Here is a 24,213-nt window from a genome sequence, read left to right as displayed (position 1 = left end):
TAGCTATTGATCCAACTCGATGATGGATTCATAATTTAGACCATATAAATTTTGAAATAGACATAATTATTTTTAGCACTACTTAATTATATACAGAATTTGATCCTGAACACTGCCGAAGACGTGATTATATATCGGGTAAACCCTTGACATATGAATAATTAATTTCAAAAGAAGTTAAAGAGGGGATTGGTTTACCCCTCGTCCACACCTTAGAACCCAACCCAATCCTCCGTACAAGTGAAAGAGTGAGTACCTACAAAAACCAAGCTCCCTTCTCATTTGCTTGTATATGTGTGCACTTGTATGTAAAGTTTCTCACAGAAATTTAAGGTGTATTCATTCTTCCATCTATTTATTTATTTATTCCAAGATATATTATCATTAATTTACTCATTATAAAGGGAGGAATTGAATTCCTTAGGAGAAAGAATGGGAAAAGTGATTGTGAAAGCAGAATTAGGCGAGGAGACAAACTTCAACTGGCGATCGTCAACGACATCATTCTCAATATATGATCATGAAGAAATTACAAGGATGCCTTTGTTAGTTCTTGGTTTTGTTCTAATCCAGAGGCCTTCTTCCTTCGACTTCGAAGGAGCTTGGTATGACCAATATAATATTCTCCAACACACACACATATATATATTTTACATGCATTTGTGCCAGTATTTGGAAATGATATCACAAGTGCATGTGTAAAATTATTTAGCATTATCCGTACATATAAGGTAAAATCTAATTTATAAACATCGATTCAGGTTGAGACAATGAAAATAAATCTCTGATATTTTGGGTTGATTTTTGCAGGTTGTTCAACCACGGAATTGGAATACATTTGCTAGGAAAAGAAGATGCACAGCCAAAGAAGGAAAGGATAAATCCAAAAGACAATCACATTTCATTCCAATGTTCGGATATGGACCTCATAATTGAGAGATTGGAAGAGTTGAAGATTGAGTATGTAACGGCAACGGTGAAAGAAGGTGGAGTCACTGTGGATCAACTCTTCTTCCACGACCCAGATGGCAACATGATTGAGATTTGCAATTGCCAAAATATACCAATTCTTCCACTTTCCTCTTGCCCTCTCAAGAAGTTTGCCAAATATCCAACCTTCAACCAAACCATTCCAAATTCTTTTTACGGTATGCGTCTCTTCTTGTTTCAGTTTAAAACGATTTTTATATATACTATTATGTTACCCAAAAATAATTACTTGTAAATGTGTATAATAAGTTGAATTAGTCACTGGAGAAGTACAATAAATAATATGTTACAATATATTAGTAGATTAAATCACGCTAATAGTATAATGTTCTTACACTGACAATTATATAAGCTAAGTCCTGTAAACAAAATTTAGCTTAAAATGAGGACAAGCTTTTTTCCAAACGTCCTATTAAGTTTGATTAATCCAATGGCAATGGAAGGAGGAGAATTAGACGTTAACCTTGTAGATTTAGTATAGCATTATTCTAATGTTGTGAGTTTGAAAATGCAGGGAATGGAACCAGTAAGATGAATTGCTTAGGAGATCAAGTGGAATATCTGATGTTGGAGAACTTAGCCATGAATATGATTGACATTTCATTTTGAATATTTATACATATCTTGTACGCGACGAGTCTTTATCTTTTTACCTAATTCAATGAAAGAAATACAGAAATTTCACTTCGTTAAAATCATGCAGGCTCATTAGACTATTTGTAGTTAATTACTTCATTGCACACTAGAATAGAATAGAATAATGAGGAATTTCAGAAACTATTATTGTTTAGTGGTTATTAACTTCCTATACCTATCATATACATAATTATTTTCAATAGCTACTATTCAGTTGTTACACGAGTGTATTCGATATATTCGCGCTATTTTATTCATGAATACAGTAGCAAAAATTACCTAAAAAGCAGGGGAGTCCAGCTGTACGCGACTGTATTCACTGTATTCGCGCTACTGTATTCATGAATACAGTAGCGAAATTCGCCTAAAAAATAGGGGAGTCTAGCTATTTAATAACGAAAAAAAGATCAATTAGCGTGTATCACTCCTAATTTAATTCAACAAAATCAATTCTACATGAATTTCGCTGTTATTTTTATTGTATTCCATGCATTCGCGTGACTATATTTATAAATACAATGAGGTAAAATACAAGGATTACAGATGTTTAATTATGTATTCTATGTATTCGCGCGAATGCATTTATAAATACAGTGAGCTAATCTGCCTAAAAAAATAGTGATTACGGGTGTTTAATAACGGAAAGCACAATATTAAATTGTATTCAATTTCACTATATTGAATTGATCAGTTGTATTCAAACAACAGAAAAATCAAGAAAATACGATGTATATCGTTCTATTCAATTTGACTGTATACATTGTATTTAATTCACATATATCACTATTATACATTGAATTCAATTCACCGTATTCAATTTGATTGTATTCAAACAACAAAAAATCATAAAATATGGTGATATTCGACTGTATTAAAAAAAAATACAGATCTTGGGAATACATAAATACAGGCGAAAAATAATATATTTATAAAAAAATACAATATATTTGAGTGTATTTGTACATAATACAATATATTTGTATCATTGTATGTGACTAAATAGCAAAGAAAAGAAGAAAGTTAGTCGGAGATGGCGTTTTCCGGCCAAGTAAAATACCGTATATATTGTATTAAAACTAAAAATAGAGACGAACAAAAATCCGACCCTCAAATCTTCTCTGGTGTAGCCATAGACCTGTTCGCCTAAGAGGATAGCTCGCTGCTACCGTAGGGATTCCAGTTGTCGGCTTTTCGCCGTAATCAGGCAGTGGAGATTTTGAAACATAATCACCTGGAGCTAAGGGATTCATAACATAAAAACTTGAATGTTTTTAGATTAACTATGCTTAAACTTAAGACAGCAATGAGAGGAAAATGAAGGAATCGGCCAGATTAGAAGTAGGTATTTTGCTCGAAGAGAGGGGCCATATAAATCTACATACAGTTATTTTTGCACCCATATAAATGAACGTCCGACTTCAAAGCATTGGGTTCATCCAATGATTATAAGTCCGGCTATTTCTATGAGTAAACATTTGCTATTATCAGCTGTCGGTCTAACTCATTGATTGAAATGAATACAGAATATTAATTAAGTAGACCAGTAATAAACTAGAGGCCTTATGAAGCTCTCATTTATTTTTTCAATTTAGTACTGACACGATATATAAGTTACGACTACTCAAGCTAATAAAAATTCTAAGTAACCTCGAATATACTAATGATACTTGTTCAAATCATGGAATTTACAAAGACTTAAGTTGCAATTGCTGTGATTTCTAAATAAAATGGACTTAATCCCATCCTTCACAAAGAAATTACAATTTGAGAGATCAAGTTCAATTCCCCATTTATGCAAGACACTTGAAAATACCGAGAAAGTCATTTTTTTTTCGTTTGTAACAGAAAAATCACTTAACTATGTATATAACACTCAAAAGATCAATCAATCAGATTTCTCAAACTTTTGATGTAAAATAGGTGTTTGATATTATGGACTTAACTATAGAACAAAGAAATTTTATCTATAAAATAAAAAATAAAAAATTATTTTTCTAGCATATATAATGTTGGAATAATAATAGAATTGAGCATAATTTTCAAGAATATACAATGTATATTATAAAAATACATTTATTTTAAATAATTATTTTTTTATTACGTGCATGGAATATATAGTATAAAGCTTTTATTTTCTTTCATTCTCAATTGTGTAAATAATTTATTTTTTGATTTTTTGTTGTTAATATCAAAATTATTATTACCGGCAAATTATTGTAATTAAATTTTTTACTATGCTCAATATTTTATTATTCTAACATTATATATGCCTAAACACTATTTTTTTTAATTTATAAATAAAACTTATTTATTCTATAAGTAAGTCCATAATATAAAATTAAAAAAATTATAATATTGAAAAGTTTAAAAAATAATAATAATAAAAGATAAAATTTGATAATTTAGAGGGTAAAATAGGCATTTGATAATCAAAAGTTTGAAAAATCTAGTTGAGTGACCTTCCGAGTGATATATGCATATTTGGGTGACTTTGTTGTTACAAACGAAAGAAAGATGACTTTAATTAGTAATTTCGGATAGTTTAGTGACAATTTGAGTAATAGACTCTGAAAATACCTAACCTAAAACAAAGATGTATAGCTCTCGATCATGTAAACTATAAAAAGAGTTTAGCTTTTAAAAATATTTTCTTCATATAACTTACAATGTAGACCAATTTTCAGTGGAGTAAAAAGCTCTCTAATATTTACTAGGAGTACTTTTTAATGGGACACCTCAGCACAAAAAGAACTATCGATCTCTCCTAAAGTAGCAAAGATAAAGTTAAATTTGTGCAGTGAAATAAGAACATGCCTCCACAACCACATGCGCAGGAAAAATGAACATAAATTTCATTTTGTGTCTCACATTCCACGTCATACTTACGCGAGGCCTTTTATTACTTGACAAGTGGATTCACGAGTCCCATTTATTTACTTTGAAAATGTTTACCCTTAAAATTGGATAACAATTAAACTTATAATGTGAATTTAAGGATACATAATTATACTTAGTACCAATTGATAAATATGAAGATTAATGACAGAATTTAACAATAAGGCAAATCAAACCAGTGTTTGAATAGAACTCAACCCTTGACTTAGAGTACCCTCGAACTGGTTGATGCAAGGACAATAAAAATACAATAAGGTGAAGAACAAGAACGTGTAAAAAGCTCTCTAATATTTACTAGGAGTACTTTTTAATGGGACACCTCAGCACAAAAAGAACTATCGATCTCTCCTAAAGTAGCAAAGATAAAGTTAAATTTGTGCAGTGAAATAAGAACATGCCTCCACAACCACATGCGCAGGAAAAATGAACATAAATTTCATTTTGTGTCTCACATTCCACGTCATACTTACGCGAGGCCTTTTATTACTTGACAAGTGGATTCACGAGTCCCATTTATTTACTTTGAAAATGTTTACCCTTAAAATTGGATAACAATTAAACTTATAATGTGAATTTAAGGATACATAATTATACTTAGTACCAATTGATAAATATGAAGATTAATGACAGAATTTAACAATAAGGCAAATCAAACCAGTGTTTGAATAGAACTCAACCCTTGACTTAGAGTACCCTCGAACTGGTTGATGCAAGGACAATAAAAATACAATAAGGTGAAGAACAAGAACGTGAATGAGAAAGAAAATTATATTGCTTTTTGTCGCGAGAACTATCTGTTACAAATGATTAACATTCCCCTTTATATAGTAGAGTAGTTCTACTTATGGGATAACTCTAATTATAGAAGGAAACCCCATGATTAACTAATTAACCATTTCTGATTTGATCCGTTTCGAGATTTACGTCATGATCCTCGACCAGTTACCGAGATTTACGCCGTGATCCTCGACCAGTCACGGATATCTCGCCTTTATGTTATTGTGCTATCTTCGATCTTGCTTGATGTCTGTCCTGTTTGGATTCGATCGCTACAAGCCTTGATCTTGACATGTACCTCGGTTCTGAACTCGGTACCTTATCCTCGTGATATGGCCTATTCCGTTACGAGGCCATCCTTCGATGCAAACTCCCGGTCTCGGTCAAATAGTAAAATCGGGTGGGCCCAATTTTAACCATATACAAATAGTCCCCTCGTTTTTTGGAATGTAATGAGAAGAAACGAATTGAGCCTTCGATTTTCTATCTCGACCTGTCATGATGTCATCTTTATGATGTAAGCGACGAAAGTGACTGAAACGTCCAGTATGTACAGTTGCCAAGGAATTAAATGCATGTCAGTCGATGGTCGGCCACCGGCAATATTGAACCGTCGTTGTGAAATTTTTAAATAGCCCCTCTCTCCACCATTTTGAACTTTCACTTTTAGATCTCCAATCTCCAAAGCTTTCTATATCTTCTGATTTCTTCATCTGCAAATCTACGATTTTTACTGCTAACCTCTTCTCAAAACACCAAATCTTATTATCTCCATCTATTTTTAACTTCAAATCCATACAAAAATGGCAAAAACATCAAAAACTATTCCTCAAAAGGAAAACGCTTCTTCATCGCGGCCGGCCGACGACAAGACACCGGCGGAGCCGCGTCCCGAGGAGTGTGTTCCCGGGGGGAGGGGTCCTCACTTCCGATTTTAAGACCGATAAAGCCTCATCGGTTCCCGCTCGATGCGAGCCAGCATCGATGTATATATGCTCGATAACTTAGGTACACCTTAAGCAGGTAAAGAAAGATTGCAACTGGGAGGGCAAAGAGGTAGTGATTCCGTCCCTCGAAGAGGACATCACCACCCACGTGGAAGGGTTTCTAAGTTTTTACACTTACTCTTTCGCGATGGGCCCTCTCGACCCCGTCGTCGTAGATTTTTGCCGTCAGTATCAAATAACCCTAGGCCAAATCCATCCTTCCTTTTGGCGAATTGTGATTCTGCTCTGATTCTTCGTGAGCAAAGTCGAGGGGATGCCTTTCACCCTCGACCACCTCATCAGGTTATACAGCCCCCGCCTCTATCGAGGAGGGTTAATAAAACTCCAACACCGGGCTACCAAAGTGTTGTTCTCGAGCATTGACAAGGATAAGGACCGAGGCTGGATGGGATGGTTCATTCGAGTGATGACTTCCGACCTAATCTCGGCCGAGAAGATGCTATTTCCCAAGAAATAGAATATGAAGCATAAGTACAATCCCCTTGTTAGATCCTATTAATCTGTTTGCTCCTTTGCTTCTTCTTATTGATATATTTTTCCGTGATGTAGCGGTCGCTAGGATACCCGATGCAATCCCTAACCTCAAGAGCTGGGTTCGGGACCTGGTCTCGACCTCTACGTATGCCGAGCGTTCATGGCGTGACTTATCAAAGGGTCGATGGAAAGCCAAAACTCATGGTAAGCCCCTTTTCCATGTCTTTAACGATTTTATCAAAGCATTTCTTACTTAACTTCCTTTCATACCGGCCTTGGCAAAGATGTTGTTATGAGGCCCCTATCTGGTGAGGGGGAGACTTCGATCCCGGCACCGAAATCGGCAAAGGACAAAAAGAGGAAAAAGACCTCACCCTCCGAGGATTCAGAACCTAAGAAGAAGAAGGCTCGTAAGCCGAGGTAGAACATCATCCTCCTGACCGGAGAGTCTATTCGGCGTCTAAGGGAGGAGGACGAAGAAGAGGAAGAAGACGACTCTGGGCTGGTGGCCCGAGCGAGAATGAGCACCGAGGGCCCAAAGGCCACTGAATCGGTGAAGGCTGCAGAGACTTCTTCTCGAGATGAGGGGGTCTTGGGAAAAGACTTGGGCAAAGTCCCTGAGTCATCGAGGATCGAAGATGCCTCCCACCATACTGATCCAACGGTGGGTACGACTGTCGAGGCCCCTCGAGATGTGGAGAACGCCCCAAGTGATCCACTTGGGGCAATAGAAATTGGAGGCTCCCAGCTGCTCCCCTCGTTTTATGAGGAGATGATTCAAGAGGCTCGGGCCTTGAAGACCCTCTCCGTCGAAGGAGCCCACGGAAGGGAGGACCCCTTCCGTGATTACTTTACTGGGGTTGAAGATGCTACCGGCCTGAGTGACTTGGAGGTCTCGAGGAAGGACTCGGGTGAGGCGTCGAGCCTTTTTAATGAAGCGCAGCAAGCTTTGAATAGGGTAAGTCTTAACTCCCATTGTTGGTATTACCTTTTTGTTCATTTTTCCCTTTTGTGTCTAACTTCTTTTCTTCTTTCTGCGCAGGCCTCAACGCTTCATCGGGAAGCATTTTCTTGGTCTCGAGCCGAGGTGGGTCAGTACGAGGCCAACATTAAAAGGCTTACCAAGGAGATGAATGCTCTCAACCTTCTCGGTAAGCAAAAAGAAGAATAAATCAAGGACCTCCGAGCTGAACTGGCCACGGCTCACAAAGATCTGACCGACCTGATCGAGCAGGTAAAGAAAATCTTAAAAGCTCATGGGCTCGATTTGAGAATGGTGGCTAATATTTCAATCTCACAGCTGTAACAGAAGATCGAGGGGATCGAGCAGTTCCGCGAGGATGCCGACACGATAAAGGCGGAGTCCTTGGGGTGGAAAGAAGGTATGGACCGCTTTGCTATAGAAAAAGAGACTGCTCGAGCCCAATTATCATCGGTCAAAAGTTAGCTTCAAGGTATGAAGGAGAAGAGCTCGGCTCAGGCAAGGAAAATAGAGGATCTCGGGGCTCGGTTGGCTTCCGAACTTGACAAGGCCAAATCTAAAACCGAAAAGGCGAAGGCCGAGGCAGATGCGATCGTGGCCATCTACCGAGACGATGCCGAAGCTGCTCAAGTTTAAGCGAGAGAGGCAACTGAGACCGCTCAAACTCGAGCATATTGGATTGTTGAACTTGCCAAATGCCAATCTCGATGGGAAACCCTCGAGAATATCCACGCTCGAGGTTTCAATCTTACCAACGAGATAGAAAAGGCTAGAGAGCGTGAAGATGAAGCCGGAGCGCTGGCCTCTTCCGATGGTGATGGCAGCAAGAGCGAGTCCGAGAACGAGGAGGACTTCGATGGAGAAGAAGCTCCCACAGGAGAAAATTATAAACCTTAGGATTTTTCACTTTTGATCTTTTGTTGTAGTGTTTAGATCGGACCTTGTAAATATTCTAATATATGTAAAGATCTCTTTCCTTTTCGACTTGTCTTTATTTTATTTTCTGCCTTGTAAAAATTTTATTCATAAGTTCGAGGCTTAGGCGATCTGATCGAAGCCGGACTGGTGTAGTTTTTTTATCGAGTGAGTACTTGCTCGAACTCGAAGTAGGGTGAAACTTAGGTTTTAATTGAGTGAGGATGGCTTCTCGAACTCAAAAATAAAATGGCCATTTAGGCTCTTGAATTAGGCCGATACGACCATAGCAAAAAGAATGGCTTTCTCCCCCTTTTCGGCTTGAAAAGTTTATCGTTTAATCATATAAATTTTGTTTTTCCTTAACACGAAATAAAGGATTTGCTCGAGCATTCGAACGGTTCCGTACCCATTAGGATTTTCATGGTCGATATTATCGAGACCCTTTGTTTCGTAATGCCTTAGCATAAAATAAAGGATTTGTTCGAGAGTTCGTATGCCTTTGTATCCATTAGGGTTTTCGAGGGTCGATATTATCGAGACCCTTAGAAATTTAGCCGAGGGTAGCCTTTTTAACCGGTTTGTGAAAATATTTTGAAGTCCTGTTTAATAACGGAAATCAGACATCTCCGAACCATGTTAATTTGACCGTAGCCTTTAACTTGGGATTTGCCTTTTGGGCTTGTTCCCCTGTTATACTTCGAACTTGTTCGAAGTATCAATCCCAGAGTGGGGTGGCCGTGGCTTATAAAATCGAGGATTGCCTTTTTAATGTCTTACGATTTCGAGGTTTTGTAATTCGATCGTGTCAATTATTTGGACGGCAGTCCCCGAGTATCGGGTAAATTGTTTGAACTTCAGTTGTGATCGGCCCTTAAGCCAGTTTCCACCATAGATCATAAGTATGAAATTGTAAAGTATAAATTTTTCTAAAGCATGGAGCATATGGTAAGAAGAAATACTTCTTCCAATAGATTATACATGAGTACATGTTTTGCCATTAGGGCTCGAGTAATATACATGGACACGGTTCATTTGACCGTTTGGTCCTCTACAAAATTTACCTATCAAGACCATATCGACACGAAGTATTTTCCTTGTAACTATCCGAGGGTGATGCCCCTAGTATTAGAGGTTCATTGTAAATGAGCCCCGGATACTGTTGAATTGCTCTAAGTTAGCACGAACAATGGCTGCCTCATTAAAAACCTCGCCGGAAAAACCCATTTGGGATAAAAACCGGTCGAAGGAAAAAAGAGTACAACACGTGCTTTCAGACCTAAGGGCTTTATGTTGAATAATGCTCCGGTCCTCCGATATAACGCCTATAATTGGTTAGCATAAATTTTTAATGAAAACGGCGAAAGTCATAACTTAGCAATAATATCGTTTGAGGAGTGACACGTTCCAATTATTTAACAATTGTTCGCCGTTCATCGTGCCGAGTTTGTAAGATACTTTTCCAACGATATCGAGGATCTGATATAGTCCCTCCTAATTTGGGCCGAGTTTTCCTTCGTTTGGGTCTCGAGTATTGAGGGTGACTTTTCTCAGTACTAAGTCCCCGATTCTAAAATGTGGAAAATTGGCTCTTCAGTTGTAGTACCTGACGCTAGGTTCCCCGACTTTGACCGGGATCAGAGCTTCGACGCCATATACAAAATAGAACGGTGTCGACCCCATTTTGGATTTTGACGTTGTTTGATACGCCCAAAGGACCCCGGGCAACATTTCTCTCCATTTTCCCTTAGCATCGTTCAACCTTTTCTTTAGATTTTGAATGATGGTTTTGTTCGTTGATTCTGCCTGTCCGTTCCCACTGGGGTGATATGGCGTTGACAAGATCCTTTTGATTTTGTGGTCTTCAAAAAACTTTGTTACTTTGCTACCGATGAATTGCTTTCCATTGTCACATACGATCTCGGTAGGCATTTTGAATCGACATATAATGTGGTCCTAGATGAAGTCGATAACTTCTTTTTCCTTGACGTTTTTGAAAGCCTGTGCTTCAACCCATTTAGAGAAATAGTCAGCCATAAATAGAATGAATTTAGCTTTACCTGGGGCCGATGGTAGAGGGCCGACGATATCCATCCCCCATTTCATGAACGGCCATGGGGATAAGACCGAATGGAGTTGCTCCCCGGGTTGGTGGATCATCGGCGCATATCTTTGACACTTATCGCACTTTTGAACGAATTCCTTCATATATTTTTCCATATTGGCCTAGTAGTATCTTGCTCTGATGACTTTGTGAACCAATGATTCGACACCGGAATGATTTTCTCAAGTTCCCTCATGAATTTCCCGTAGGACGTAGTCGGTGTCTCCGGGACCCAAACATATTGCCAACGGTCCATCGAACATCCTTCTATATAGTGTTCCATCTTCGGCCAATGTGAATCGTGCGGCCTTCGTACGTAGAGTCCTCGATTCCTTAGGATCCGATGGAAGCCTTCCATTCTTTAGGTACTCGGTATATTTATTCCTCCAATCCCAGGTCAGACTTGTGGAGTTTACTTCGGCGTGGCCTTCTTCGATCACTGACCTCGAAAGTTTCATGACAGTCCCCGCGCTAATTTCATCGTCTTCGATCGATGACCCCAAATTTGCAAGGGCATCAGCTTCGCTGTTTTGCTCTCGAAGTATATGCTGTAGGGTCCATTCTTGAAACCGATATAGTGTCACCTGTAATTTATCCAAGTATCTCTGCATTCAATCATCTCGAACCTCGAAGGTTCTGTTGACTTGGTTTACCACAAGTAAGGAGTCACATCTGGCTTCGATGACCACTGCTCCCAAACTCTTAGCTAGCTCAAGACCTACAATCATGGCCTCATACTCGGCCTCGTTGTTAGTTAACTTAGAAGTTTTTATAGATTGTCTAATTGCATTACCTGTGGGGGACTTCAAAATGATGCCTAGCCCGGACCCCTTCACGTTCGAAGCGTCGTCTGTGATTAGGGTCCACACCCCCGATGTTGTACACAATTTTAATAATAGTTCTTTTTCGACCTCAGGTACGAGCGTTGGCGTAAAGTCGACCATGAAGTCTGCTAAGATTTGGGACTTGATGGCCGTTTGGGGTTGATACTCGATATTGTACCCACTGATTTCGACGGCCTATTTGGCCAATCGGCCCGAGAGTTCGGGCTTATGCAAAATATTACGAAGAGGATAAGTGGTCACCACACAAATTGGGTGACATTGAAAATACAGTTTTAATTTTCTAGAGGCGCTTATTAGGGCAAGCGCCAATTTTTCTAAGTGTGGGTATCGGGTCTTGGGCTCACCCAAAGTTCGACTAACACAGTAAACAGGAAATTGCGTACCTTGCTCTTCTCAAACTAGGACCCCACTTACAGCGATTTTCGAGATCGCTAAGTATAAGTAGAGTTGCTCGCCCACTTTCGGAGTGTGAAACTGTGGCGGGCTCGAGAGGTACCGCTTTAGTTCTTCCAATGCTTGTTGGCATTCTGGGGTCCATGCAAAACTGTTTCCTCTTTTTGAGCAGAGAAAAGAACCTGTGGCTCCTATCTGAAGACCTCGAGATGAATCGGCCATGGCGGCGATGCACCCTGTTAATCTTTGTACGGCCTTAACATTGCCTATGACCATGATGTCTTTGATTTCCTTTATCTTATCGGGGTTGATTTCAATCCCCCGATTTGATACTATAAAGCCGAGGAATTTGCCTGAGCCGAACCCGAATGCACATTTCTCTGGGTTGAGCTTCATATTGTATTTCCTCAGTATATCGAAGGTTTCCTGCAAATGTGTCAAATGGTCCTCTGTTCGAAGGGACTTAACTAGCATATCGTCAATATAAACCTCCATTGATTTACCTATTTGTTCTTCGAACACTTGATTTACTAAGCGTTGGTAAGTGGCGCCAGCATTCTTTAGTCCAAACGGCATTATATTATAGCAATAGGTGCCGTACTTAGTGATGAACAAAGTCTTTTCCCGATCCTCTAGGTTTATTTGTATTTGATTGTACCCGGAGTAAGCATCGAGAAAACTAAGAATCTCATGGCCGGTCGTGGCATCAATCATACGATCGATAGTGGAAAAGAGTCTTTAGGACATGCTTTGTTTAAATCTTTATAGTCTACGCACATCCTAAGTTTATTCCCCTTTTTAGGGACTACAACTACGTTTGCTAACCATTCGAGATATTTTACTTCCCGAATGGATCCTATCTTGAGAAGTTTAGTTACCTCGTCCTTAATGAATGTATATTTTATCTCAGACTGGGGCCTCCTCTTTTGTTTCACTGGGTGGAACTTCGGGTCCAAGCTCAGTCGATGTGTAGTGATATCTGGAGGGATCCCTGTCGTATCTAGGTGGGACCAAGCAAAACAATCCATATTATTGATAAGAAATTTAATGAGTTTTTCCCTGAGTTTGGGGTTTAACCCTGTACCCAGGTATACCTTTCGATTAGGTAGGTGCTCGATCAGTATGACTTGTTCCCGTTCTTCGACTGTCGATTTGGTGGCATCGGAATCCTCGGGGATTATGAAATATCGAGGTATCCAGTAATCATCATCCTCGACCTTTCCCTGTTCCTCCGACTGGGTCCAGGCTGGTGGCTATGGTTGCTATTTAGCTTCTTGTTTTCCTTCGGACTCCGATTCCTTTGTTGACAGAAGCGTTGATATCGGTATCACTTCATCGACCGTAAAAATTTCCTTTGCAGCATGTTGTTCCCCATATACTGCTTTTACTTCATTCGGTGTCCGAAATTTCAGCATTTGGTGAAGGGTTGAAGGGACTGCCCTCATATTGTGAATCCAGGGTATTCTGAACAGGGCATTGTATCTCATATCGCCTTTGATTACATGGAACTTGGTTTCTTGAATAGTCCCAACTATATTTACTGGTAAAATAATTTCTCCTTTAGTTGTTTCGCTTTCCATATTGAAACCATTGAGAACTCGATCTGCGGGCACGATCTGATCTTGTAGGCCGAGCTTCTCTACAATCCTCGATCGAATAATATTGGCCGAGCTTCCTGGATCAATTAAAACACGTTTAAACTGAATTTTATTCACAAGGATAGAGATTACCAATGCATCATTATGGAGTTGTGAGATCCCTTCTGCTTCGTCATCGTTGAATGATAAAGTGCCTTATGGTACATAGTCTCGAGTTCGTTTTTCCCTGGTAACCGATACCTTAGTGCGTTTGAAAACGGGCCCTTGTGGAATATCAATCCCACCAATGATCATGTGAATCACGTGTTGTGGTTCTTCCTACTCGTTTTTCCTGTTTGCATCCGTCTCTAAAATGGTTTTTAGCTCGGTCGCTCAAGAACTCTCGAAGGTGACCCTCGTTGAATAGACGAGCCACCTCCTCCCTTAGTTGTCTGCAGTCTTCGGTTCTGTGACCATGCGTACCATGGTATTTGCATATGGATCGGTCTGTAGGGACCCGGGCCATCTAGTATCTTTGATTCTCTCAATGGCTGACACAATACCTGATGCGTCGATACTGAAGTTGTATTCTGATAATTGTGGTGCCTCTGTGGGCTTGGCACGTTTATCGAAATTGCTTTTGCTCATGAGCCCTCAGGATCTCTGTCCTCAATCGTTCCTTCAATCATTTCGGATGGGATTGCGTCCTGGGCCGTTGTTTCTATGATCTGTATTTTATGGTTGATATCGGTCTCTGTTCAATCGAGGTTCTCTGTCGATATCTCTCTGAGTTCTTCCAATGGGCTTGATCGGATAAACGGAACCAGAAGGGGTCCCTAATTGATCATTCTCGACCCTGATCTTCGATTGGTATCGATTATGTACATCGACCCAGGTTACCACTGGGTATTCAATTAAATTCTGCTTTAGCTGTAGTGATGCCACTAAACTCCGATCGTTCAAACCTTGAGTAAAAGTTTGAACAGCCCAATCGTCTGTGACTGGTGGTAGTTCCATGCGTTCCATCTGGAACCGAGATACGAACTCTCTCAATATTTCGTTGTCTTTCTGTTATACCTTGAAGAGGTCCGACTTCCTAGTCGCAACCTTTATTGCTCCGGCATGTGCCTTTACGAAAGAGTCTGCAAGCATGGCGAAGGAATCGATGGAATTAGGTGGTAGATTGTGATACCATATCATTGCCCCCTTCAATAGAGTTTATCCAAATTTCTTCAGTAGAACCGATTCGATCTCATCATCTTCTAAATCATTTCCTTTTATCGCACATGTATAGGAGGTGACATGCTCATTTGGATCGGTGGTCCTATTGTACTTGGGGATTTCCGGCATGCGGAATTTCTTCGCAATGGGCTTCGGAGCCGCACTTGGGGGGAACGGCTTCTGCACGAACTTCCTCAAGTCCATACCTTTTAAAATTGGTGGTGCCCCCGGTATTTGGTCAACCCGGGAGTTATATGTCTCTACTTTCTTGTCATTTTCCTCGATTTTCTTTTCTCCCGATTCAATCCGTTTGGTGAGCTCCTCGAACATTTTTGTAATAGCGGGGTCAGTCCCCGATTCGTTGGTGTTCGACCTTTCTGGCACAGGCTCAGTCCTGTGAACGACTTCTGGTTCGATCCTACCCGGTGTTCGGTGCTGATTTTGTAGTTGTGCTATAGCGGCTTGTTAAGCCTGTAACATTTCGAATATCAATTAGAGGCTAACTCCACCATCTTCTCCACCATGCATACCTCGACCACCTGATCGAACTTCTCTGCGTATGCTACCTTCAGGATCAACGCCCAAATTTGCGTTTAGGGCGACATGCGAACTGACATCGACGGGATTTGTAATCGGTGCTTCCTCGAGGTCAGCCTGAGGCACCTCGATCCTTAGGGCGGCTATATTGTCGTTTCCCCATGAAATCCGAGGTCGTTGTCACCATGTGTAGGCGCTGCTTGTGAGTTTGACATGTCTTTTCCTGAAAACAAAAACACTTACAAGAACAAGCGTAAAGTAGTGTGTGTTATCGGAATCAGTATTAAGCAATCACTATTATCCTTAGCTCCACGGTGGGCGCCAAACTGTTTACCCTTTAAATTGGATAACAATTAAACTTATAATGTGGATTTAAGGATATGTAATTTCACTTAATACCAATTAATCAATATGAAGATTAATGACAGAATTTAACAATTAGGCAAATCAAACCACTGTTTGAATAGAACTCAGCCCTTGAGTTAGAGTACCCTCGAACTGGTTGAGGCAAGGACAGTAAAAATACAATAAGCTGAAGAACAAGAACGTGAATGAGAAAGAAAATTATACTGCTTTTTGTCGTAAAAACTGTCTGTTACAAATAATTAATATTCCCCTTTATATAGTAGAGTAGTTCTATTTATGGGATAACTCTAATTACAGAAGGAAACTCCATGATTAACTAATTAATCGTTTCTGATTTGATCCGTTCCGAGATTTACGCCATGATCCTCGACCAGTCACCGAGATTTACGCGGTGATCCTCGACCAGTCACGGATATCTCGCCTTTCTGTTATTGTGCTATCTTCGATCTTGCTCGATGTCTGTCTTATTTGGATTCGATCGCTACAAGCCTCGATCTTGACAAGTACCTTTGTTCTGAACTCGGTACCTTATCCTCGTGATATGACCTATTCCGTTACGAGACCATCCTTCAATTCTAACTCCCGGTCTCGGTCAAATAGTAAAATCAGATGGGCTCGATTTTAACCGTATACAGAAGATAAAACTAAAAGGACAAAAATAAGTAATAATATAATAATCAAAATGGTAAGAAAATATATGCATTTAACAAACTAAGCCTTCTGATCGAATAAGGATTAAACTGGAAGTTATAATAAGACTTGCCGTTGGATGTGGTATGGCCTTTCTGCCACTGAACAAACACTTTTATCTTTTTCAATATGTCAAAGTTCCTTTTTCCTACGCTATCTAAGGGAAAAGTGTATTTCAGAAAAACAGACTTTCATTTCATACCCAATTTATTTATTTCATGTATAAACTGTCTTAGTTAAAAGATATTTTCTTGCAAATTTTATTTTTAAATGAAACCTATATATGCTGATAAAAAAACATTTACAACATATTTTAATGTTATAACATATTAGTTTTTCTATTATTAATATGTAAAAGAAACTCTATATTTTTTAAAGAAAGAAAAGAAGGAAAAGGATATTCGTGAAATTGAGGGAGAAAAACGGAGGGGAGTCTAGTTGTGTAGGCATCATTCATTGTCAGCTCTTTTTAAATTTGAATGTTTCAACTTCTAAGGATCTATTAATAAACTTTTTAATATTTAAAATAATAGGTTCAATATATATATATATATATATAGTGTCAAAATTGTATGTATTACTGCGTCATTGACTTACTGCAGTGAAGTAAAATTAGAAATGGGGCTTAGCTTTTTAAATGCATATATTTTCTTACCATTTTGATTATTTATGTTATTACTTATTTTTATCCTTAGTTAGGCATATTAAATGACTTTTAAATTACCTTTTTAAATTTTAGCTTCAAAGTAAACAAATGGGACCCATGGATCCATTTGTCAAGTAATCAAGGGTCTCACGTAAGTATGATGTGGAATGTCATACACAAAATAATATTTCTCTTTTAAGACCACTATGTGATATGTGAAAGAGCGGCGTCGCTAGAATCAATTTTATTGACTTTCTATCCCAACATTCTATATTTGTATAACAATCTAATATATCCTAAATACTACTGAAACATATTTAGTAATTTTTCTAATGATGACATTACAAAGCATATCTCATCTTAAAAACACACAAAAAACCTTATAAAAAACTAAGCAAATTTTTTAGTTTATCATCTAGTTTACAACACATGTCGAAACTTCAGAAATATCTTTTTCTTTCACCAGTACTACATGTGATGCACTTAAAGGTGGACATAGAATTTAAGTACAATGAAGGCACCCATAGATTTTTAATGTTTAACTTAACAAAAACAAATGAAGAGAATAGGCATTTCACTTACCATAGAAAAACAACTCTGGTTTCACTTACCATAGTCGACGGCACTGGTGGAAGTAAAAGTTGTTCTAATACATCTGGTTGCTATGATAAGTTAAATCAAAAACCAGAGTTGTTTTCCTATGGTAAGTGAAATGCCTATTCTCTTAATTTATTTTTCTGGTCGAAACAAAAGTTGTTATGATACCTCCCGTCGAACAATGCCGCCTCAGCAGGTTGAGACAATTTGAACAACTATATAAATGTTTACCCGAAAAATCGGATAGAGTTGAATTTGTATGTAATTTCAAGGGTACGTGGTATAACTTGACACAAATCGTAAAGGGAAGTAGAAATATCAAATCCTGACTATAAAGAATGAAAAATAAGCAAAGTTGAAAGGAGGATGATTTATGAATAATGCCCTGCTTACAGAGATAATAGACATCCCTCTTATAGTGAAGGGATCCTACTTTAGATATAATTAAAAATACATAGTGGGGAATCCATAATGAATCAGCTTTTCCCTAATTTCCATCGAGATTTTCTCCCTTAGTGCGGCTGTAACGGCTCTTGCCTATGAGCTCGGTCTTGACTCGAGCTCGATTTTGACTCGGGGCCCGGTATTGATTCGGTCTCAGTATTGGTCAGTCTCTGACTCTTAAGCTCGATAATATCGCTTCGCATCATAGTTCGATTTGGATTCGAGCTCGATAATGACTTCGAGCTCGATATTGATCGGTCCCTCAAACTCAGAGCTCGGTAACCTGGCTTCGGATCTCATCCCGATATTATGAAGATGCTCTTCGGTCCATTATATTCCAATCTCGACCAGTCGTACGAAAGCCGAAATCGGTTTTTACCGTATACAGATAGTCCCCTCATTTCTCGAGAAAGATGTGGCGAGAAACGACGTGATTTTCCAACGACACTATTAGATATACACTAACGTCAGCATCGAGCCCGGCCATGACGTACGTGATAGTTGTCCCGTCGGTTCAGTTTACCAAGGTATTTAATGTGTGTCAGATGATGGTCGACCACTGCTGATATTGAACTGCTATTGCTCAATCTATAAATAGCCCCTCTTTTTACCATTTATCACTTTTACATCTCAAATTTCCAAATTTTCTAAGTCTTTTCTTGCATCTTCTGAGTTCTTTTGTAAGTCTGTGATTTTTACTGCAAAATCTTTCTTCTGTGATTTTCACTGCAAAATCTTTCTTTAAAATACCACATCTTTGTCATCTCCTTCTATTTTCGATCTTTAAATCCAAAATGGCGAAAACATCAAAAACCGTTCCTAAAAAAAAAGCTTCTTCTTCACAGTCTGTCGCCGACAAAACACCGGTGGAGCCACAGCCTGAGGAGTGTGTTCCCAGGGCGTGTGTTCTTACCTCCGATTTTAAGATCGAAAAAGGCTCATCGGTTCCCGGTCGATGCGAGCCAGTATCGAGGTATATGTGCTCAATAACCGAGGGGCATCTTGAACAAATAAAGAAAGATTGCAACTGGGAGAAAAAAGAAGTGATAATCCCGGCTCCTAAAGAAGATATTACTACTCACGTGAAAGGGTTATTGAGTGAGTATACTTACCCTTTCACGTTAGGCCCCCTCGACCCTGTTATTATCGATTTTTGCCATCAGTACCAAATAACCCTAGGCCAAATCCATCCTTCTTTTCGGCAGATCGTTATTCTGATCTGTTTCTTTGTGAACAAAATCGAGGGGATGCCTTTCACCCTCGACCATCTCATTAGATTGTACATACCTCGCCTCTTTCGAGGCGGGTTAATAAAACTTCAGCACCAGGCTACCAAGGTGTTGTTCTCGAGCATAGACGAGGACAAGGATCAAGGCTGGGTGGGCTGGTTCATTCGAGTGAAGACTTCGGACCTAATTCCGGCCGAGAAGATGCCATTTCCCGAGGAATGGAACATGAAGTGTAAGTGTAATTCTGCTGTTATCTCCTATTATTTTGCCCCTTCGTTTCTTTCTTACTGATATCCCCTTTTGTGATGCAGCGGTTCCTTGAATGCCCGGTGCAGTTCCTAACCTTAAGAGCTGGGTACGGGACCTGGCTTTGACCTCTACATACGCCGAGCGCTCGTGGCGTGATTTGTCAAAGGGCCGATGGGAGGCCAAAAATTATGGTAAGCCTCTTTCCCATGTCTTTGATGGTTCAAACAGAATGTTTTCCATATACTTAACCAATTTTCTTGTGTGTAAGCTCCATATACTTAACCAATTTTCTTGTGTGTAAGCCTGGGCAAAGATGCGGTTTTTAGGCCCCCGTCTCGCAAGGAAGATGCTTCGCCCCTGTTTCAAAACCGGTGAAGGACAATAATAGAAAAAAGGTCCTCTACTTTCGAAGATCCAAAACCGAAGACGAGGACGGCTCGTAAGCCGAGGAAGAATACCATCCCTTTGACCGAAGAATTAGTTCGGCGTCTAAGGGATGAAGACGAGGAAGAAGAAGAAAATGATGGCTCTGTACTGGTGGCCCGAGTGAAGAAAATCATCGATGCCCCAAAGGCAGCTAGATCGATGGTGGTTTATGAGGGTACACCTCGAACTGAGGGGATATTGGAGAAGGGTTCGGGCAAAGTCCCCGAGTTGCTGGAGATCGAGGATGCCTCCCACCGAAGTCAACATACGGTGGATATATCTGAAGGTCCTTGAACCTCTCCGAACCGAAGAGAACGCCCCAAGAGACTGACTTGGGGCAATAGTAATCGGAGACTCGCCTACTCTCCCTGCTTTTTTCGAAGGGACGATTCGGGAAGCCCAAGCTTTGGGGACCCTCGAGGTAGACGGGTCTCATGAAGGAGAGGACCCTTTCCGTGATTTGTTTACCGGTATCGAGGATGTTGCCGGCCCTAGTGATGCGTCAGGTCTTTTCCATGAAGTGCAGTAGGCTCTAAATCGGGTAATCCTTAACTTACTTCGTTGGTATCATCTTCATGTTTGTCTTTCTTTTCTAACTTCATTTCTTCTTTCTTCGTAGGCCGCAACGGTTCATCGAGAAGCATGTTCTCGGTCTCGAGTCGAGCTGCGTCGGTACGAGGCCGACCTCCGACGGGTCACGGAGGAGAAGAATGCCCTTAAACTACTCTTCGGGCAAAGAGGAGAGGAAATCAAGGACCTCCGAGCTGAGTTGTCCAAGGCTCACCAAGATCAAACCGATCTGACCGAACAGGTAATAATAATATTAAAAATCCATGCGCTCGATACTGGAACGGTGGCTAATATTTCGGTCTCATAGCTGCAGCAAAAGCTTGAGGTGGTCGGGAAGCTCCGTAAGGAGGTCGATGTGATAAAGGCGGAGTCCTTGGAGTGGAAAGAAGGTATGGACCACCTTGCTACAGAGAAAGATGCTGCTCAAGCCCAATTATTATCAGCCGAAGGTCAACTTCAAGGCCTAAAGGAGAAAAGCTCGGTTCAAGTAAGAAATATAGAGGAGCTCGAGGCTCAGTTGGCTTCTGAACTTGCCAAGGCCGAAAAAACAAAGGCCGATACGGATGCATTTGTGGCCATTTATCGGGCCGATGCTGAAGCCGCCCAGGTAAAAGCGAAAAAGGCAGTCGAGACTGCTAAAACTTGAGCATATTGGGTTGCTGAACTTGCCAGATACCAATCTCGGAGGGAAACCCTCGAGGAGATCCATGCTCGAGGCTTCGATCTTACCGAGGAGATAAAAAAGGCTAAAGAGCTTGAAGCTGACGCTGGAGCCTTGGCTTCCGATAATGATGATGACAATGATGATGATGATGGGAGAAAGAGTGGGTCTGAGGGTGGGGAGGAGCCCGATGGAGAAGAGACTTCCCCCGGAGATAATTAGGGTTTTTCCCATTTGAGGAAACTTAGGGTTTTTTCCATTTTGATTTTTTCTGTAGGGTACTGATTGGACGTTGTAAATACATCTTATGTATCTATAAAGATCTTTTTCCTTTCCCGACTTCTCTCTGTTTTATTCTCTGCCCTGTGAAGATTTTGTTTCATTCATGCCTTATGAAAGTTTTCATAAGTATGAGGCCTTAGGCAATTTGATCGAATTCAGACCTTGTAGTCTTTATAACCGAGTGAGTGCTTGCTCGAACTCGGAGTAATAGTAGCCCTTAGGCTTTATGGTCGGGTGAGTGCTTTGCTCGAACTCGAAATAATTGTTAGACCTTAGGCTTAGTAGTCGAGTGAGTGATTGCTCGAACTCTAAGTAAGGTAGCTCGTAGGCTTTATGGTCGAGTGAGTGCTTTGCTCGAACTCAGAATAATTGTTAGCCCTTAGGCTTAGTAGTCGAGTGAGTGATTGCTCGAACTCGAAGTAAGAGTAGCGCTTAGGCTTTATTGGTCGATTGAGTGATTGCTCGAACTCGAAGTAATATAGCCTGTAGGCTTTATAGTCGAGTGAGTAATTGCTCGAACGCGAAGTAAAGTAGCCCGTAGGATTAATAGTCGAGCGAGTGATTGCTCGAACTCGAAGTAAGTTATCCCGTAGGCTTAATAGTCGAGTGAGTGATTGCTCTAACTCGAAGTATTGTAGCCTGTAGTCTTTATAGTCGAGTGAGTAATTGCTCGAACGCGAAGTAAAGTAGCCCACAGGCTTAATAGTCGAGTGAGTGATTGCTCGAACTCGAAGTAAAGTAGCCCGTAGGTTTAATAGTCTAGTGAGTGATTGTTCGAACTCTAAGTAAAGTAGTCCGTAGGCTTTATAGTCGAGTGAGTGATTGCTCGAACTCGAAGTAAAGTAGCCTATAGGATTTATAGTCGAGTGAGTCATTGCTCGAACTTGAAGTAAAGTAGCCCGTAGGCTTTATTGAGCTTGATCTTGCTGATATTTTAGTTGGCAGTCCCCGATTTATGAGGTAAGTTTTTCAAACTCCTTCGATCGTGGTCGGCCCTTAAGCCTGTTTGGATCATGAAGTAGAATGAACTTTCCAAAATATGAGATATCGGTAAATAAAAAGTTTCTCTTTATAAGTCATTATACATGTGTTCGTGTTTTGTGCCAGGGTTCAAAACTATGCGGGCATGGTTCGTTTTGACCCTTTAGCCCTTACACTTTTCCCTATCGAGACCTTGTTTGACATGAAGTAACTTTCTTGTATCGAACTTGATTTATTCGATGGTAATGCCCCCCAGTATTCGAGGTAGATTGTAAATAGGCCTCGGATACTATTGAATTATACTAAGTTAGCAAGATCAATGGTTGCCTCATTAAAAACCTTGCCGAAAAATCAATTTGGGAAGAAAACCGGTCTAAGGAAAAAACAGTGCAACGCGTGCTTTCAGGCCTAAGGCTTTGTGTTGAATAATCCATCTCTATTCCTGGTCGTACTCCTGCAAATGTTAGTTTCAAAATATAAACGAGCATGGGATGGTCGTACCTTAGCAGTAGTATCGTTTTAGGTGCGACACGTTCCAATTGCTTGGTAGTTGTTCGCTGTTTATAACACCGAGCTTGTAGGATCCTTTACCGACGATTTTGAGTACCCGATACGGTCCTTCCCAGTTCGGACCCAGTTTTCCTTCATTTGGATTTCGCGTGTTGAGGGTGACTTTCCTTAGAATTAAGTCCCTAATTTTAAAATGGCGAAGATTAGTTCTTCGATTATAATATCTTTCGATCCACTATTTTTGGGCGACCAATCGGACGAGAGCGGCTTCTGGTTTTTCATCCAATAATTCGAGGCTAGTATTCATAGTCTCGTGATTTGACTCTTCTTTTGTATGTCAAAACCAGGCACTGGGTTCCTCGACATCGACTGGAATCAAGGCTTCGAATCCATATACTAGGGAGAATGGGGTTGCCCTCGTACTAGATTTTGATGTTGTTCGATATGCCCAAAGGACTTCGGGTAGAATTTCTCTCCATTTCCCCTTAGCGTCATTCAACCTTTTCTTTAGGTTTTGAATGATAGTCTTGTTCGTCGATTCGGCCTGTCTGTTCCCACTGGGGTGATACGGCGTTGATAATATCCTTTTTATTTTGTGGTCTTTGAGAAATTTCGTCACTTTGCTGCATATAAATTATTTTCCATTGTCACACACTATTTCGGCGGGTATCCCAAATCGACATACGATGTGATCCCGGATAAAGTCTATAACCTCTTTCTCTCTCACTTTCTAGAACGCCTGTGATTCAACCCATTTAGAGAAATAGTCGTCATAAATAAAATGAACTTAGCTTTACCTGGGGTCGATGGAAGAGGGCCGACGATATCCATCCCCCATTTTATGAATGGCCATGGGGATATGACTGAATGAATTGTTCTCCGGGCTTATGGATCATCGGTGCAAACCTTTGACATTTATCATATTTTCGAACAAACTCCTTAGTGTCTTTTTCCATGTTATCCCAGTAGTATTCTGCTCTAATGATTTTGTGAATCAGTGATTCGGCGCCGGAGTGGTTCCCACAGGTGCCCTCATGTACCTCTCGTAAAACATAATTGGTGTCCCCTGGTCCTAAGCATACTGCCAACAGTCCATCGAATGTCCTTCTGTATAATGTTCCATCTTTAGCCAATATGAATCGAGCAACTTTGGTTTATAGGGCCCTCGACTCTTTAGGGTCCGATGGGAGCTTTCCGTTCTTCAAGTAT

At 40.2% G+C, this 24,213-nt stretch overlaps 1 protein-coding gene across 1 annotated transcript; it reads left to right on the top strand.

Annotated features, from left to right (window-relative positions):
• Positions 1-248: 248 nt before the first annotated feature.
• LOC142173859 (glyoxylase I 4-like) lies at positions 249-1,735 on the top strand. The gene is made up of 3 exons (XM_075239741.1): positions 249-605; positions 811-1,148; positions 1,505-1,735. Exons 1-3 carry the CDS (start codon positions 433-435, stop codon positions 1,597-1,599), a joined length of 606 nt encoding a protein of 201 aa, XP_075095842.1. The 5' UTR covers positions 249-432; the 3' UTR covers positions 1,600-1,735.
• Positions 1,736-24,213: the final 22,478 nt, after the last annotated feature.

The sequence above is a fragment of the Nicotiana tabacum genome, chromosome 19 (assembly GCF_000715075.1).
Source record: "Nicotiana tabacum cultivar K326 chromosome 19, ASM71507v2, whole genome shotgun sequence".
NCBI classification, from domain to species: Eukaryota; Viridiplantae; Streptophyta; class Magnoliopsida; order Solanales; family Solanaceae; genus Nicotiana; species Nicotiana tabacum.
This window is presented reverse-complemented; position numbering and strand designations above follow the sequence as displayed.

Excerpts from the sequence above, each read along its gene's own strand:
- LOC142173859 (XM_075239741.1), top strand. The coding sequence starts at position 433 with ATGGGAAAAGTGATTGTGAAAGCAGAATTAGGCGAGGAGACAAACTTC. Across the intron at positions 606-810 it reads TTCGACTTCGAAGGAGCTTG|GTTGTTCAACCACGGAATTG; the intron begins GTATGACCAATA and ends TGATTTTTGCAG. Across the intron at positions 1,149-1,504 it reads CATTCCAAATTCTTTTTACG|GGAATGGAACCAGTAAGATG; the intron begins GTATGCGTCTCT and ends TTGAAAATGCAG.